Source organism: Necator americanus, chromosome II, assembly GCF_031761385.1.
Source record: "Necator americanus strain Aroian chromosome II, whole genome shotgun sequence".
Taxonomy (NCBI): Eukaryota; Metazoa; Nematoda; class Chromadorea; order Rhabditida; family Ancylostomatidae; genus Necator; species Necator americanus.
The window spans coordinates 30,615,346-30,631,597 of record NC_087372.1 but is presented as its reverse complement, the minus strand read 5'-3'; the positions used below and the strand labels follow the sequence as shown (position 1 = coordinate 30,631,597).

The following is a 16,252-nucleotide window of genomic DNA, read 5'->3' as shown; positions in this document are numbered from 1 at the left end:
CGTAAATTCAGCAACTGGCTCCAGTAGTTGTGTAACTTAGACGCTCCAATTGCCCTCCTTACAAGAACAACTCGCTAGCCAACCTACATACAAACAAATACAATAGGTGAAACAAATGTTTATCTAAACACACTGACGTCTTGAACTATTTTAAAAGAGTAGGCCTAGTCTTCCCTATATAGCTCAGCAACACCAAACTGGCTGACTCCCTCTTCGAATGGAAGGTCGATGACCTAAAGATGGAGAATCAATATCACCAATTAACAAATAACAAAAATTTTACTCAAACTTGCCTTCATGAGGTAGCGCATTTCATCCCTGGCGAGCCACTTCTTCTTCTTTGCCTCCTCAGTTGCTTTGGCGACGGCCTTCTCATGCTCCCACTCACGGAGATCAGCGTGATATTCGCGAATTTGACGAAGGCGATAGGCTCCCCACAGAATCCCAAGACCAAGAGCTGTGTACCTGAGAATAGCAGTTGGTTAAAGAAAAAACTACTAGAAAACAAACATTAGTGATATTCTGTAACCTTATTTTCAGAACTCCATCAAAAGTCATAAATTCGATTTGTACATCAGTACTAATAGGTGTTTTCGCGCACCGTTCCATCTGTGTTTTACTACGAAACATGTTGCGATATTGTGGAACAAAAACAAAAAGTTGTGATGACTGTAGATCATCAACACCTGAACTAATTCAAAGACGCGCCCTGGCTACAGCAATCCTCGTGCCTTTGCCGGTCTTTTCGAGAGGACGAAAGATGATTTTCATCAAGCGATTTGCGACAAAGGCGACATAGCTGCTGCGTACTTGGGAATAGTTCTGCTGCACCAAATTACTACAGAAATTTCTCGCAGATATTTTCGTCCACGTTCATTGATACTTAACCTGTAATGATCTACCAAACAAGCAGAAGCTTTTCAGTGGAAAAGAAAAACGAAAGCAGCACACTATTCTACTAGCGAAGAAATACAGAAAATGAAAACCTTTACTACCTGCCGAATCGTATAAGCGGGGAGACGGTCTGCGTAGGAGGAGTGATGACAACCGCGTTTGGGTGGCGGGGAGCGGACATCCTTCAAATATAAAAAAGGCTAAGCCAAAACACCTAGAAGATGAAATTACATCAGGTTCATAGTAGATAATTCGACAGATAGTGACTTTGGTCAAAGGAACACTTTGCAAGAAATTTAAACAGTTTATTCACCCTACTAACGAGACCGTAATGAACCCATATCTATTATTGACATCAGAGCCGAATAAAAAAGCTATTTAGGTTTTACTCCTAAATTTGACGTCTTTGCTTAGAAGGAGTAGCTCAAGATGAACCGACAGCTTCCTTGATTCCTCTCAGCATATTTCGATAGAGTTCGAAAAATGTCCTTCGGTTATGTATACATATCCTGATCAGTCTGAAAGATCAAGAAGAGTAGTTTGTGCCAAGAAGAAAGTTCCTCCCTTATCCCAGGATAACTACAGGGAAATAAAGGAGAAGTCAACAAACCTAGCTGTAAATGCACAAAGTTCTCTTTGAATGATGGACAATCCGGGAAGAAGTCGTCGAGGCACCTCAGAAGGAGAACAAAGCATTTCCTCCACAAAAGTTGCAATCCGTGATTCTGAATGACGTTAAGGAATGAATAGTAACAAATACTGAATAATAAATAATATTGACAAATTTGATCGCTTGGAGAAGCACGTCTGAACTGCACACACGCATTGATACTCATAAGTTGAAGACGAAAAAGAAAAGAAAAAAGAAGGCAGTTTTTTTTTTCGACTTACGGACGAGCATTCTTATAGCATTGTGTTCATCGGTAATGGCTTTGATTTGCTGACGAAGCATTTTTTCCTGGCCAACTGGCAATTCAACTGATAAATCAGAAGCGCGTTTTGTCACCATACAAACGCATTGCTCACAAACGGCCTCTACGGTAACATCCAGATTTCTAGAATATGTAGTAGAAAGAAAATAAAAGAACAAAGATAGAGTGCACAACAATGATCATTCTACTGAGCAGATAAAGTAATATCTCACTTCTCTTCTATATCATTGGTAATTACTATTAGCTGATCTTTCAATGATTTCTTGAACCCTTCGCTTTCGGTTACCTTAAAAGGAAAAAGTGACAAAGAACCAGTAAGAAGGAGAACTCGATTCGTTTCAGCGAGATTGAAAAAAACAAACTTATCATTATTCAACGGAACAAATATAATTTCTGCTCTACGGAGATGAAGTATGAACAGAACCAACATGTGAAGTACTGCGATACTATATCAAGATGACATGGTGGTCAAAATTCACAGAAATGACATAATGCTGCGAATGGAATCGTTATTGTACGAACATTGAGATTTTAGATAGATTTATAAAGAAGAAGAAAAGAAATTTAATTCATAGAGAAGAAAAGGGAGGGAAACAATGCACTGATCAACAAACTGATCTGCTTCGGGAAAGTTCCTTTTGATAAGTGGCAGTATCACTTTGATACAAGAAAAGTTTAAAAAAAAATAAATAAGCATGCGAAATATTTTACTCAAAGTCCAGAGCTAAACAAAATTTCAAATTGGCGGAAGAGAGATCGCTTGGGTTAATCAATTAAGAAGAAGAAAGGAATTAAGAGGAAAATATAAAAACATAATGGAGATAAGAAGATGTAACTGCAAGAATTGGAATTTGCACTCACTTGTTTCCCCGCAAGGTTGCAAGCCACAAACACTGCACTAGTCACAATGTTCATTTGCAGAAATTTCTCAGCCAGCGCACATAAGCGCGATCGATCTATTCGTAGAGTTTCTGGATATGGTGAAGGAGTTTGTGACTGGACCAATCTTGAATAAGAACAAATTACTTCCTTTAACGAAGGCAGAAGTAGAAAGCAGTACCTGAGATAACCTTTGCTAGTAGATTTTACAACTTCTTCATCACTGGGAGGGTTTTCTTCAAGTTTTTCTCTTTTCGCCTCTGGCTCTGCGTTGGTTGAGGAAGTCGATGCATAGGCTTCGTGATACGCTACCTTCAACCATTCCTTCGTCATGACAGAACCATCTAAAAACTTCAAATACCCATGGAAATAAAGCAGCAAGTGATAGTGAAAGGAACCTGGGAACTTGTCCAGATATTTCAGGAATTCTTTGTACTCAAACTGGGCGCTGTACTCTTCTACTACATCACGATTTTGCGAAATCGTATAGTTCGTCAGGTCGTTCTTCATTATATCTATTAAGCCGAAAATTCCTCTTAAAAAATGAGTATTGATGTATTAGTACCAGTAGTACTGCGATCGCAAAATATGATCCCAAGGGGACCTTGACCTACTTGATCAATTCCACGATTCCTTCCTCATGTCGCAACTTCTCCACTATGGGATCACGCTCAGGTGCACATAGTCTCCCAAGCAAGTCAACAATAAAGCGGCCTATGCCCCGCACGTCCAAACAGTTCTGTTCCATTTTGCTGCGCAATGCATCTGAAGCAACAGGATTTAGGATGTTGATAATTTCTTCAAGGTTGTCTCTTCGAGAACGGTAGGCCCTTTTGTTAAGGTAACACTATAATTTGGGTGGACTCTGCCATTGTGCATATTCAATTCGTTTAAATGCTCAATCACAGGAAACCTATGCCTTCTGTTCTAGAAAAAAGATATTTCTCATCGAATACCAAAGCTCACTTTCATCCAACACACTGTCAACTTCGGCCCTCAGTCTCACATGGGCAGGCGAAAGGACATCCTCCAAAATTGTCTGCAATACTTCTTTTGCAGAGCAAAGAGGAGATAAATGTTGAAGCATGGCAAATCTAGATAATACAAGAAGCCAGATGACTTATAGCATATTTATTGAGCTCGCACTACCCACTTGCTTGATTTCCATCAACAAATTGAACGCATGTCCGTGATCTGGCGGATCCTTCCTCAAATCTTCAGAAAGAATGTCCCAGTAGGCTCGGTACATATTCTCTCTGAAAAAAAGATAAATTAACATCTGAGATAAAAGGTGTGGCGGGTGCAGTGCTGTTTAGAAGGTTCGGCTGTTACTGCACGATCGATCGTTCGGAACCACCTCAGTGGCAACAAAATATTTCATCTCTCTGTGGTAAATAAATATTATAAATGGTACCAGAGTTGTCTGCGAGGATTAAAACACTGACTTGATCACCGGCTGAACCCCTCAAGTCATTGAGCAGGCCAGTACGCGTTAATAAACCTCAATAGCGCATCCTACGCGTTTTTGATACGCTTATCCTTTTTAGAACAAGAAATTGCTATCATATTTGTGTTCTAACCTATCCTACACAACATTCACCAATCTTTGCGCACATGCTGATTTCCCTACACTAGTTTCAATGCAAGGGTTTTTAGCCTTTGAATCCCCTAATATTGTGAAGTGATGAAAAAGCGCAACTACCTTCAAGTAGCCCTTTTTGCAGGCCTCCGCAAAGTTTTTAGTCGAATGGCAATTCCACAAGCTAACTAATACAGAACTTGACAAAGGTTAGGAAATGAGGTCGATTGTGACACAGAAGAAATATAAGGAGTATGCCCTGATCTGTACTTATGATTTGGTCTCCACGTTTAGAAATGAGATGTTGGGGAGAGACATGAGACAGTCTATGCACCGTGGCTGAAACAATGTAGCATGCGTGTTATGTTCCTCAAGTCCGGACCAATACAGTCCCACCAGACTAATTTTGGGGAAAAAGTTGGGTTCTAAGACACTAAGGGTAAACAGCATAGAAGGGGATACTAATGCGACTGATGCGAGAAAACCTGCTAAGAAGAAAATACTGTCAAAAACGCTCACTTCACTGCAGCTTCGATGGGGTTTTTTGGGATTTCTGATACTGAGAAGTTTGGATCAATTGCGATTTCATGCACTAACGCCAAATTGTCCATTGCAAGAGACATTTTTAGCAGATCGTCGGAGGAGATGAAATGAGCAGGAGATCCACCTGTAATACTCGGAGTTCGACTATTTCATCATCAAAACCTTGAATGGTAGGTAAAATGAAAGCATCTCCAGGAAAATGGATGGACCTGCAACCCAAGGAGGAAGCTGATTGTTAGTTTCCGATCCTGATGTGGTAGGAACGTCAACTGGTGTTGATTCCCAAACCCTTCTCTTTTTTGAGTCAGGCGTTACATTATTCACTTCCGCATCATTTCTATCTCCAGACATCTCATTGTTAGGAGTGTGAGCTTCCGGATCACTTGGAAGATCACTGGATTCGTTTTCATTCTCGTCCATTTTAGCACAACGGTTGAACCTGTAATGGATCCATCACATGGAGGAGAAGTCGGAATTTATTCGAGAGAAAAGAAATTATTTAAGAAGTGTTAGTCAGTAGAAGTTTAGAAGCAACAACAAAACAAAAGGGAGAAATAGGCAAGAACAGACAAAAGACCACCCACAACGATTATATTCCTACGAAACGTCTCTTCACAAATGCACAATTCGACGGAACAAGAACTCGTCCATGTGTCAGCGACTTCGTAATGCTGCGAATATCGCGAATATTTGTGTGCGAGTCTTTTTGTACCATTGATTTCTGAAAGAAACAAGGACTGTGCTGAAGAATCATGGAGGTATGTGGATTTTCACACCGAAATACCCTAGGATTAGGTTAGTTCATATGTACATGTGTGTTACAGACGAAAGAAGCACCTCCGGCTGAGGATCCATCAACAAGTGAAACAACGCCACCACCGAAGAAGACACTACCTAAGGAATGTATACTACGATTACAAAGATTTGATGAAGCCCTAACAGCGTTAGAGTTGGCGTTGGATCCAATAATTAGAGTTGGCTTCGATGAGCATTTGAAGGTATCGTTTTCCACCTTCCTCAAAATTTATTTCATATTTTGGACACTTTTTTTCCAGCGAAAGCCTTTGGAATTAGTGCAAGTAGATGTAATGACAATGTTCGTTTTGAATTCGATTGGGTGGTGTTTAGCAGCACAACGAGGAAAAGACCCGAAAGAGATCGTGCAATTAGCTGACGAATTAGTTAGTTGAAGTTTCTGTTATTTTGAAAGGTTTTCTTTCATTTTTTTTTCGGCTTGTAAGGAAGAGATATTGTTTTATTAGACAATGGCATGCAGAAAGAAGTGAAACAAAGAAAAGGTTCGATTTTGCTGAGTTCGTTCACAACTAGAGCTACGAGAAATTAAGACTTGGTACGTGTGTGCAATGCAAGACCTGTCACGTGAAACTTTGGAACTGACCACTCATAATAAAATGGGAAGGTTACAAGTTTATGACCGCACTAAATTTAAAGAGTAAAATAGAAGATTTTGCGAAATTTTTGTGAGGGCGGAGTCATTCAGTACGAAATTGGCGAGCTGAGCAAAAAGGTCATATTTTGTTCTCGAAACTGAAAGAGCCTGCGCTGCTGAAGCCTAAATGCAGTATGATTCAAACAAATGAGTTTACCCTGTTAGGCTGATCATGAGGTCAATTGCTGAAGATGTAACTCACCATCAGCGTTATGATCAGCTTACCAGCTGTGTGGGGCAGTTGACGAGTGGCTGGGTTGGCGGTAGGGCTGAGCTAACCCATTCAGTCTAGCGAAACAGTAGGTCGACTCTCTTCCTCTGTTAATCTATCTGGTTAGTAGCTGCGACACTCCTAAGTTTCAAATTTCATTTGTCTTCGTCTGTATCTGCACTAAAATGTTGATGACTGATGCGAAACAAGGAGTAGGATTGATATGTCTTTTATAGGTTTAGTGGGTCAGCTACCTTGGTAAAAGTTTTGAAGTCAAATTCCGAAATCAACGGTCCCAAAACCTAATCATTGACAAATTTACTCCATGCGTACATTCGAACAAATCAGCACTAGCTTACCAAGCTTACAATACTTGATGTAACCTACCTGGTTCTCCTGGCTTTTTAGCTTTGGCGTCGTTCCTGAATGCAGTCACTTCGGAGATCGGAGGGCCGAGCTCGATCATTGTTCATTCATTGTTTGTTCATTCATTCAAAACTGGCTTTCAGTTCTCCTTCAGAACACTACGCGAAAACCAAGAATGCCTCTGAATTCTAGTACTGTAAGGTGTTTTAAGTTAATTTTAAGGCACCTCTAGTTTCATTCACTGTTCTCATTTTATATATTAGCGCGTTTCTGGCTTGTCCTTGAAGAAGAAGATATTGGTAATCACACGGTTGCGTCTTTTGAATTACTTGTGCCTGTCAAGTGAGACATGTTCAATGAGATTTCTCATTTTGCAGAGACGGACAAAGCAATATGTTGATCGGCTGAAGTCCATTGAGATGAGAAAGAGCGCTCCCGGCTTAAATAAACGGGTTGCGAAGGTGACATATTTTATAACTATATATTTTATGTTGTTTCAGTTTACAGTTTTCATTTCGCAAAAAAAAGTTCTATCTTACAGGCTTTTGTTAGGAATGCTTTATGGGAGGTTCCTGGTAAACGTGCAAGATTGGATGATGATTCTGCACAGAATGTAGATGTGTCGGATGAAGAAAAGGTATGTACAAAATTACAACTGAAAAGTGAGAAAAAAAGCTAAAAAGATAAAATGAAAAAAAAGACTTCTAGTAATTTACTTTCTTGTGCGAATAGGAGCAAAGCTGAAGATGAAATCTTGCCTTCAATATCTTCCATTCTTTCTTTTCTGATGGAACACTTATTTTTCCAGGACTCTGATTCCGAGGAAATTTCTGACTTGGAACCCGCAGCCGCAGATGCTGATGAAGGTCCTTCCTATGTTGTAAAAAATGTCAAATTCGAGGTTATGATAGTTTAATTTTGTCCTCACATAGTCAGCGATGAACACCCATTTGTCGTCATTGATGGCGCAATAAGCAATGCAATTTCAGGGCGAACAGGAGCCACATCAACTTGCCCAAGTCCGAACTGGTAAAAATACATGATGCTCTGGTGCAGTCGTACATTATACTGTATGTGTGTTCGGCTTTTTCCTTGTTGGTCCTTTCATTGTTGGCATTATTGGACAGTGTTGTTGTTATATCTGCTAAAATTCCACTACTTGTTGAATTAAAACTGGATAATCTCGTTCAATTTTTGTCCACAAATTTACGATATGTTTACGCTACAAAAGATTTCCCAAGCGTGGTCAACCATCATCTGAAATTAATATCTCGTCATAATAAATGTTGAAGCTTGGTTTTCGCTCATCAGCTGATGTGGTTTGTTTTCTTTTAGCGATCTCCAATAGAACACAATTTCTCAGATGATTTGAAGCGAATCGATGCTTACTGGACCTGCACAAGCAGAGCACATTTCCGATTATTTGTTATGTGCCAAGAATAATGATCACGAACGCATACGTAAAGATTTTGTCTAGTGCTTCTGAGCAGAAAGCTCTTTTGTTCCCTTACCTGTTTACTTTCTAAAGATGCGTGAGAATTAACTCTTTCAAACAAAAACAGTTCATTTTGAAAAGTTCGACTTCCAATGAACCTCGGCATAGTTGAATGTAGTATCGAGTTTGATAAGATGTACACGAGGTTGTTAAATAAATTTATTGGCTAATGTTTCGGCAATATAGCCTTCTCCAGAGCATGAAATGGGCGATTCAATCTACAATTTAAACGACCAACCTCTCTACAACTAAAGTGATTAACTCCACGCCTACTTTCAATCACCAATTTAGCGACTATACCGGATGCTCACCTTAGATCGGAGACGTCTAGCATGGACCGCTAACCGATTGATCACGAGGGCGAGTGGTTCGAATGTAACATTTGGATCGGAAGAACCATACGAGATATGGCGCGAGTTCCCGCGTTACCGACAAACACTCGCCTTTGCGGTTCATTTTGGGGTTTTTGGCTTGGATCCAAAATGCCTCCAGCAATTTTGGAACCAAGCCGTTCAATTCAACTGTAGATTGAATCGCTCATTTCAGGCTCTGAAGAGGGCGATATTGTCGTTAGCCAATAAATTTATTTAACAACCTCGTGTACAGCTTATCGAACTCTGTCCTACAGTTCATTTTGTTTGATGTTTACTATCGGGCGCTTAGATGACTTTTTAGACCTTGTGTGCATCTCAAACAATTAGTGATAGCTAAATCTTAGAGACCGATTGATAAATACCAACTGTTAAAGATGCGGAAAAGCTCTGCTAACGAGTACATGGACTCTGCAAAGACTGTCAGCCTCCAAAACGTGCGTACACCTAGTCTGCACTCGAAGTGTCCGGTATATGCACTACTAACTTGTAGCCAATTCGCAAAAGAGATGATTTCATGCAAACCAATCGCTTTTACTCAGAACTGTGGTGTGGCATTATGTACTTCTAGGGGCGGATGTATAGTAGGGTCAAAAAGACATGAAGAACGGTGCAGTTGCGTAAGTGGCTGCGCTCGTAGCGGCGCAGCGGAGAAAGCGGTTGAAATCAAAGTGGGACCATCGCAATTTGCAGGAAAGAATGATGCTAGCAAAGAACCACCCTCGACTCTAACCGCTGCGCTCGACCGCATCGCTTTGCCCGCACGCGCTTACGCAACTGCACTCTGCTTCATATCGGCTTGACCCTACTACAGCGCAGTCAGTAAGAGTTCACTTTCTCTGCACAATCGATTGATGGTTCAAAATCGTCCCTGCACCAACAAAGCCCTTCATCCTTCCGATGTCCATAAATTGGTACCAGACTTGTTTGGGAGGAGAAAAAACACTAGCTTGATCATCGGCTAGCCCCTCTGTAGTCGCTGTACATGTCAGACATGCGTAAATCGCGAACCTAAAACGATTCTGAATTGAAGTGAACACGGTTGCATATCCATGGCGGATTTATTAACGTCAGACATCTTATCCCTTCATATCCCTTATCCTTTCATAGATTGTGCTTCAACTATCCGAAGCGAACCAAATCTATTTGTCTTTGAGAGTACGCTGAAAATCGGAACATGAACAACGATTACTCGTGAGTTAGCAAATGTACGTACCTTGCGCAGCCACAATCAGAAGAACCTGAAACGAAGAAAAGAGGAATTAACGAATATATCAATCAGAATCAAAAGCAATGTGGGAGAATAAAACGACGAACCATCACAGTACTATGCAGCAGAACCATTTCCTCTTTATATGTGGCCTTTCTTCTGAAAATTAGCTACTAAGGTTACGCCCACGGATTTATTTTTTACCCGACGCATCAAGCCGTAGTTTTTACACGATCGGCGACTATTTCTGCAAAGGTGCCGTTGAATATCATTGAAAATTTTATTTCCAAATTTTTTAAAGCGAAAAAATAAATCCGTGGGCGTAACCTTAGTAGCTAATTTTCAGAAGAAAGGCCACATTTTAAGAGGAAATGGTTCTGCTGCATAGCATTGTGATGGTTCGTTGTTTTATTCTTTCACACTACTTTTGATTTTGATTGATACATTCGCTAATTTCACTTTTCTTCGTTTCAGGTTCTTCTGATTGTGGCTGTACAAGGTACGTTTGTTAACTCACGAGTAAATGTTTGTTATGTTCCTACTTTCAGCATACTCAAGAAATGATCTTATCCTCGTTCGCTTCGGATAGTTGAAGCACAATCTATGAAAGGATCGAGTTCATAGAGCTCTGATCAATAAACGAAATTTTCTTCATTTCCTTTGGACCCATCATCAGCCCTCTGTTAACTTTTGTTTAGTTTTGCACTGATGCCAAACAAAAGAGATTCGACGCATCTCTTGGCTGAAGTCACCAGTAGTCCGAGCAATACGTACAGAATTGTACATTGGTATTGTCTCCGCAGATGCAAAGGCGAACGTCTTCCCCGTCTTTATCTTTCGCTAAAACCGGGAGCGTTTTCCTTGTAGCGTCCTGAATGCATTTAGTGAAAGAGTCAGCTTCATCCACTTTCTTCCTTGTCCGTAATCCAATATTCATGGAGACTCGTAACTTCTTTCTGGCGGAGCTTCTTTCTGTATCCTTCGTTTTTCAGACCTACCAAGTCTAGCTTCGGTTGATGTTGAGGTCCCCGATACCTTTTCTGAAACCGTACCATGAAATGGGCGGAAACGAATGCGACATCCCAGACAGCTCTGGATTTTAGGATAGGATATCTGACAAAATATCTGACAAATTTTCTTTGTCAGAACGTAGTCGAGCTGAAGCTTATGTGTTGGCATCTTCCGCTTTCGCTGCTCTTCTGGTGTTAATGGGGTTATTCCTTGCCACGTCATGGCATATACCGTAAGTGGCACAAACAAATTGTGCAACTTACGGTACATGCCTGGAGATGATTCGGGATTATGAGGATGCCTGTGAACAGCGTTATGCTGGAGACTACATCGCACATTGTTCCTTTGTTTGTTTTTTGCACTTTGTTTCCTACAGCCATTTTTGACCTACCATCATTGCCTGTCGGAGATAGGTAGATAGGTGTAAACTTCCATTTCACATTTCTTTCCTCCTGTAACCAGTGAAAAACCACTACACTAATAATCTGATAGTGTTGTATAATGGGATGCTTATAGTTGATTGGACCTTATACCTTCACTTTTTCAAGGAATTGACGACATTGAGATCCTGCGTATTCCGAACGCTATCAGTTCTTGTGGGAATGGAGCGACCATTCGCAAAGCATGTCTGATTAACAAATCGGAGTATGCCATTGTATTCTTCTTTTCGCTTTGCTCAATTAATTCATTATTTAATTGTTATGTATCCTGGCTTTTAGATTGTTTTTTTTTATCAACAAAAGATCTTCATTATATGCGCTATAAATTATGCCTGTCTGGACCATGATGTGGGTCTGTTTGGGATATAGGTGAGTCAAAACGATTTGGAACAAGACGCTGTTGCATAAGTTTTTGAAGCGATGAGATGGAGCGTAATAGTCAGAATTGAAGGAAGGGATCCTTGCTAGTATCATCTATCGCCGCACTTCGCGATAGCATCACTTCGATTCCAACCACAATGTGAATGGCGCCACTTCGAGCGCAACCACTTACGCAACTGCACCGTGCTTCACATCGTTTTGACATGACTATGATACAGGAGACATAGGAATTGTAATATTAGAGAGAAAAGAGACGAAAAATAGAGGCTTACAAGTTTTGATAGTTCTTGAAATGTTGTTTCTTCTTCTTCCTGTAACTCAAAGCTTCCGAAAACATTGCTTAGAATACAGGACTGACCAGAATCAACCAAAGAGAGTACAACCAAAGAGGCTGAACTAGAAGTTTGACCGCTGTTTTGCCCATATCCTTGTTGCTTTCCTGCCTGTTGATAGGAAATCTCTTCAGGACCCCTCTTGTCACACCGTACTCCCGTCAGCGAAATCAATCGATAGCTGTCTCTGCCAAACACACTCTCGATTGGAAAACACTGGTCCCGCATCTCATGCATTTTTAGACGAATTACACTAGAAGAGGCTTGCAGTGTACTAGAAAAATGCTGTCCAAGCACACAAAGATGCTACTTTAAAGAAAAGGATAAAGCCACTGGCGTATCTATCCACTTGGGATGCGCCAACGCGTTTTACTGGAATTCGTAATCGTTGAGGTTTTGGAACGTGTGTTGGCCTATACAATGACTTGCGGGGGCCAGCCGATGATCAAGTCAGTGTTTTTATCCTCCCAGACAAGTCTGGTAATAATTTATCGACCCCGAAGGGATGAAAGGCTTGGTGAGCACTAGGGCGGATTTGAACCCTCGACCGTGTGGCTACAACGGACCTCTGACCGACTGCGCCACACCCGCCCCTCAAACGATGCTTCTTTAATATCTCTTAAATAAATTCCATGATATCCCTCTCACGAGAAATTGCCCACGGTTTCTGTGACCTATAAATTATTAGGTTGGTCCGAACGTCTTGCACTGAAGTTTTTTGTTCAGAAATTCAAAGACTTTGAATTAACATTTTCTGGCAATTGAATTTGGTAGAATGCTTTAGATGCCTTCACCAGAGAGGTGTATAAGCGCGCGCATTTTAGTGGCATACAACCATGGACTCAATAAACCAAAGTCAAATTTGAACAGTCGTGTTCCTCAGATTCCTGCCACAACGCGTTCAACGCCACAGCTCATACCTGTGCTGCGTTCAAGAGGGATGTATCCCGCTACCTCACTACTCGAACCGTTAGAACAAACGGACTGGCGCCCGATTGGTCCAACGATTCGAGTACTGAGGTATTTCGCTCAAAGTTCGGCTTCGCTCTGATCGCTCGACTGATTGGAATGATGAAGCTCTGCGCGACGCCCTTTGAGACAAGCCTAATGTCACTATACATGACCTGTTGACGACACTTGGTTGCGACCCGTGGAACAATCGTCAGATGTCTTCAAGCTCTGGACGGAAAAGTGATGTCGATTTGAGCGCCCTGTGAATTGAGTTCTACGAAGCTATCAACAAGAGTGAGTGCGTGTCAGTCTTTGCTTCTGCGCCTATACTGATAGGACTTTCTCCGCCAAATCATTACAGAAGATGAGAGTGTTGTATGTTAATCATACAGGGCCGAAAAGTTAGTTCCCGCGTGGCGAAGCACCTCCAAAAGAAATAAAAGAAGATTTGTATATTGGCTGTTGCTTAAATTTGACTATCAACAAGTTGCAATCTTTATGCCAAGATTCAAGGAAAGTCGAACTTTCGCACTTCTAAAAGAAGAAAAAAAAATATATATATATATATATCTTCTGATATCTTCTGACTCGAACCCTTAGAACAAGCGTGCGACAATCCAGCGGGATACTATGAGCTGCTCCCATTTAGGTACACCGTGACTGCTCAACTCTACTCTTTCCAACTACAGAAATTGGCAGATGCAATTTGCCTGGAGCATGTGAAAGTTTGCAATGTTGCTCTATTTCATGACAATGCTCTACCTCACGGGGGAAAACTTACCCGCCAGAAAAGTGCCAGGTTTGGTTGGGAAGTTGTACCGCACCCAATTTATTCTCCTGACTTGACTCCGTCTGACTATCATTTGTTTGATTGTGTACTACACTTTGAGCAGAACCAAGATTGCTATTGATCTTTACTCTGGCTAACGTTTCGGCGTCTTCTTCAGGGCCTGGAAAAATCAGAGACACAGTAGGACACAATCAAACTCTACGATGCCAAGATTCAAAGAAGGTCGAACTTGGGACTTATCATTTGTTTATTCTGTCATTCGAGGTATATCCTGACTCGAACCGTTGGAACAAATGTGCAACAGTCCAGCGGGATACTACATCGCTCTTGAACGTAGCACAAATACGAGCGGTTGTGTTGTAGACTTGCAGGAATCCGTAGAACACGAGTGTTCAAATTTGGCCTTAGTTTATTGAAGTCATAGTTGAATCCCAGTAAAACGCGCGCTTATATGCTTTTCTGGCGAGAGCTTCTACGACATTCTGCTATGTTCACTTGCCAAAAAAAAACAATTCAAGGTCTCTGAAATTCTGGGTCAGAAAATAAACTTTGGTACAAGACTTCCGTACCAACCTAATTATAATACTATTTTAATTTTACCTAAGTAGCACCGAGAACTGCATCGCCTTACTTGGAAAGGTTTTCTTAGTATTCTTTTTTCTTTTTCGGAGTATTCTTTCTATTCATATCTTCCAGCTTCAGCCACTTCCATCACGACATTCATGGACATCTGCAAACTCGTCCTTTTGTAACTGCTGCCAAGCCATCTCCTCATTCACTGGATGCGTGTGTTTTACCAGGACTCGGAACTCTTCGGGGAACCTTAGAAGGCGCCGGTGTGAAAAACATGATGATTTGACGCAGCGCGCATCATACTTTATATGGCACTGAAATGATAGCAGGGAGAACATTTGGAAGGTTCTGAATTCCTGCAGGATATGCGAACATGAAAAATCGCGACCCATTTCCAGAAATCAAAGGTAATCGTTTGCTTTTTATATCGTTTTGAGAATTGTGGCTCAAAGAAACCCGAGGCCAATCAGCACCTAGAGAATTGGTGGTCGTTCAGGGGATGTCAGGCATCATGTTCGATGATATCATGTTTCAAGCGTCTTACAATGAAAATTTCGCAGACGCTCGACAATGCAGCATGGAAACCAAATTCTGTATCAATCACACACGCAAAAACTTGTGGAGCACAGCAATGGTTGCTCATGTTTGGAAATTGGTAGAATAAAAGTAGTACGATTGAAAAGTAGCGAAACATAGTAGTAGTCTTAGTCTTGCTAAAAGACATCAGAAATTCGGACGTTGAGCTCAAAACAAACCGCAAGACTCTTCAGCCCTTAGAAAGTAAGTGTTAAAACAACTGACCTCAAAAAAAACCTCAATCAAAACAACAATAACCTATCTGAATATTTTTTGATGCGTACGTTATTATGACAAAGTAGTTACGTTCAACCTACAATTTATTCTTCAAATTATTGTGTACACTATTTTAACGCACCTAAAACAGGAAAGAAAAAACGATATTTTCTATGTCTTCTTTTTCCTTTAGTCGATTGCGAATTCCTGCGCGGACACCCATATATACTCTACGAGATGTTTCTTTATTGTAACATGAAACCAGAATTTCCTTCCGAGCGACACGTACCCTTAGTGGTATGGGAGTGACGTACTTGCTGAGATTTCGATTATTCCCATTTTTTTGTAGTCTCTATTCTCCCGAATTCAATGTTACGCGCATATCGAGCGGTTATTCCTGTGGTTTTCACTGTAATTTCTGTTCACATTTTCTGCTTCTGTTCAGAAAACGAGTGCAAGGACTATGAAAGAATGCTCATAGGATGCTAACCTACTGCTGTGGTGCATCGTCTCTGTCCTCTTTTTTGCTCCTTCTCTAATTAATCACTGATATCGTAAATCCCCACTGGTTCACTGCTATACAATAACAACTGTATTACGGCTATTCTAAACAAATAGAAGAGCACTTATGCATATTCCAGAAATCCCAGTCTTACGCTAGACGTCCAGCAACGAAATTGTTCTGTACCTTGAAAGAGCTGTGATTTTTCCCGTTATTTCCACTTCCCCTTTTCACAGAGAATCTATCATGTGCCATACTCCTTCTAACACTTTGCTCCTGTTCCTCGAACATCTTGCTACTACCTTCCTATAGATGTTGGAGTCGCTTCCTGGATCTAACAAGAAAAAGATAGAAAACATTGTGCAAGCTAAAACTGAAGAAAGGTTTTAGTTATTTATGGTTCTGAATTTTATATATATATATATATATATATCCACTAATCCATTAATAGGCAGAATCTAACGTTATGACTGTTGTTCGCGTTACTTCATTTGTAATATGCGAATATGTTACAGTTATACGGGGACAAGTCTGTCGAGCATACTAGGCA

General features: G+C 40.8%; 4 protein-coding genes across 4 annotated transcripts; 2 read left to right on the top strand and 2 right to left on the bottom strand.

Annotated features, from left to right (window-relative positions):
* Nucleotides 1-164: 164 nt before the first annotated feature.
* On the bottom strand, nucleotides 165-1,075 carry RB195_019975 (uncharacterized protein; the record flags this gene model as incomplete). Its single annotated transcript, XM_064188072.1, has 3 exons — nucleotides 165-233; nucleotides 294-465; nucleotides 996-1,075. The coding sequence occupies 3 exons, from the start codon at nucleotides 1,073-1,075 to the stop codon at nucleotides 165-167; spliced, it is 321 nt and encodes a 106-aa protein (XP_064043953.1).
* A 243-nt stretch (nucleotides 1,076-1,318) lies between these two features.
* On the bottom strand, nucleotides 1,319-5,247 carry RB195_019974 (uncharacterized protein; the record flags this gene model as incomplete). Its single annotated transcript, XM_064188071.1, has 12 exons — nucleotides 1,319-1,412; nucleotides 1,505-1,619; nucleotides 1,786-1,949; nucleotides 2,039-2,112; nucleotides 2,688-2,832; nucleotides 2,887-3,049; nucleotides 3,104-3,240; nucleotides 3,320-3,470; nucleotides 3,672-3,744; nucleotides 3,859-3,961; nucleotides 4,804-4,951; nucleotides 5,037-5,247. The coding sequence occupies 12 exons, from the start codon at nucleotides 5,245-5,247 to the stop codon at nucleotides 1,319-1,321; spliced, it is 1,578 nt and encodes a 525-aa protein (XP_064043952.1).
* Nucleotides 5,248-5,579: 332 nt separating this feature from the next.
* On the top strand, nucleotides 5,580-7,897 carry RB195_019973 (uncharacterized protein; the record flags this gene model as incomplete). The annotated part of the gene is made up of 7 exons (XM_013453095.2): nucleotides 5,580-5,585; nucleotides 5,652-5,825; nucleotides 5,883-6,008; nucleotides 7,232-7,315; nucleotides 7,396-7,491; nucleotides 7,663-7,755; nucleotides 7,844-7,897. 7 exons carry the CDS (start codon nucleotides 5,580-5,582, stop codon nucleotides 7,895-7,897), a joined length of 633 nt encoding a protein of 210 aa, XP_013308549.2.
* Nucleotides 7,898-13,034: 5,137 nt separating this feature from the next.
* RB195_019972 (uncharacterized protein) lies at nucleotides 13,035-14,694 on the top strand (the record flags this gene model as incomplete). The annotated part of the gene is made up of 3 exons (XM_064188070.1): nucleotides 13,035-13,114; nucleotides 13,695-13,844; nucleotides 14,532-14,694. The coding sequence occupies 3 exons, from the start codon at nucleotides 13,035-13,037 to the stop codon at nucleotides 14,692-14,694; spliced, it is 393 nt and encodes a 130-aa protein (XP_064043951.1).
* Nucleotides 14,695-16,252: the final 1,558 nt, after the last annotated feature.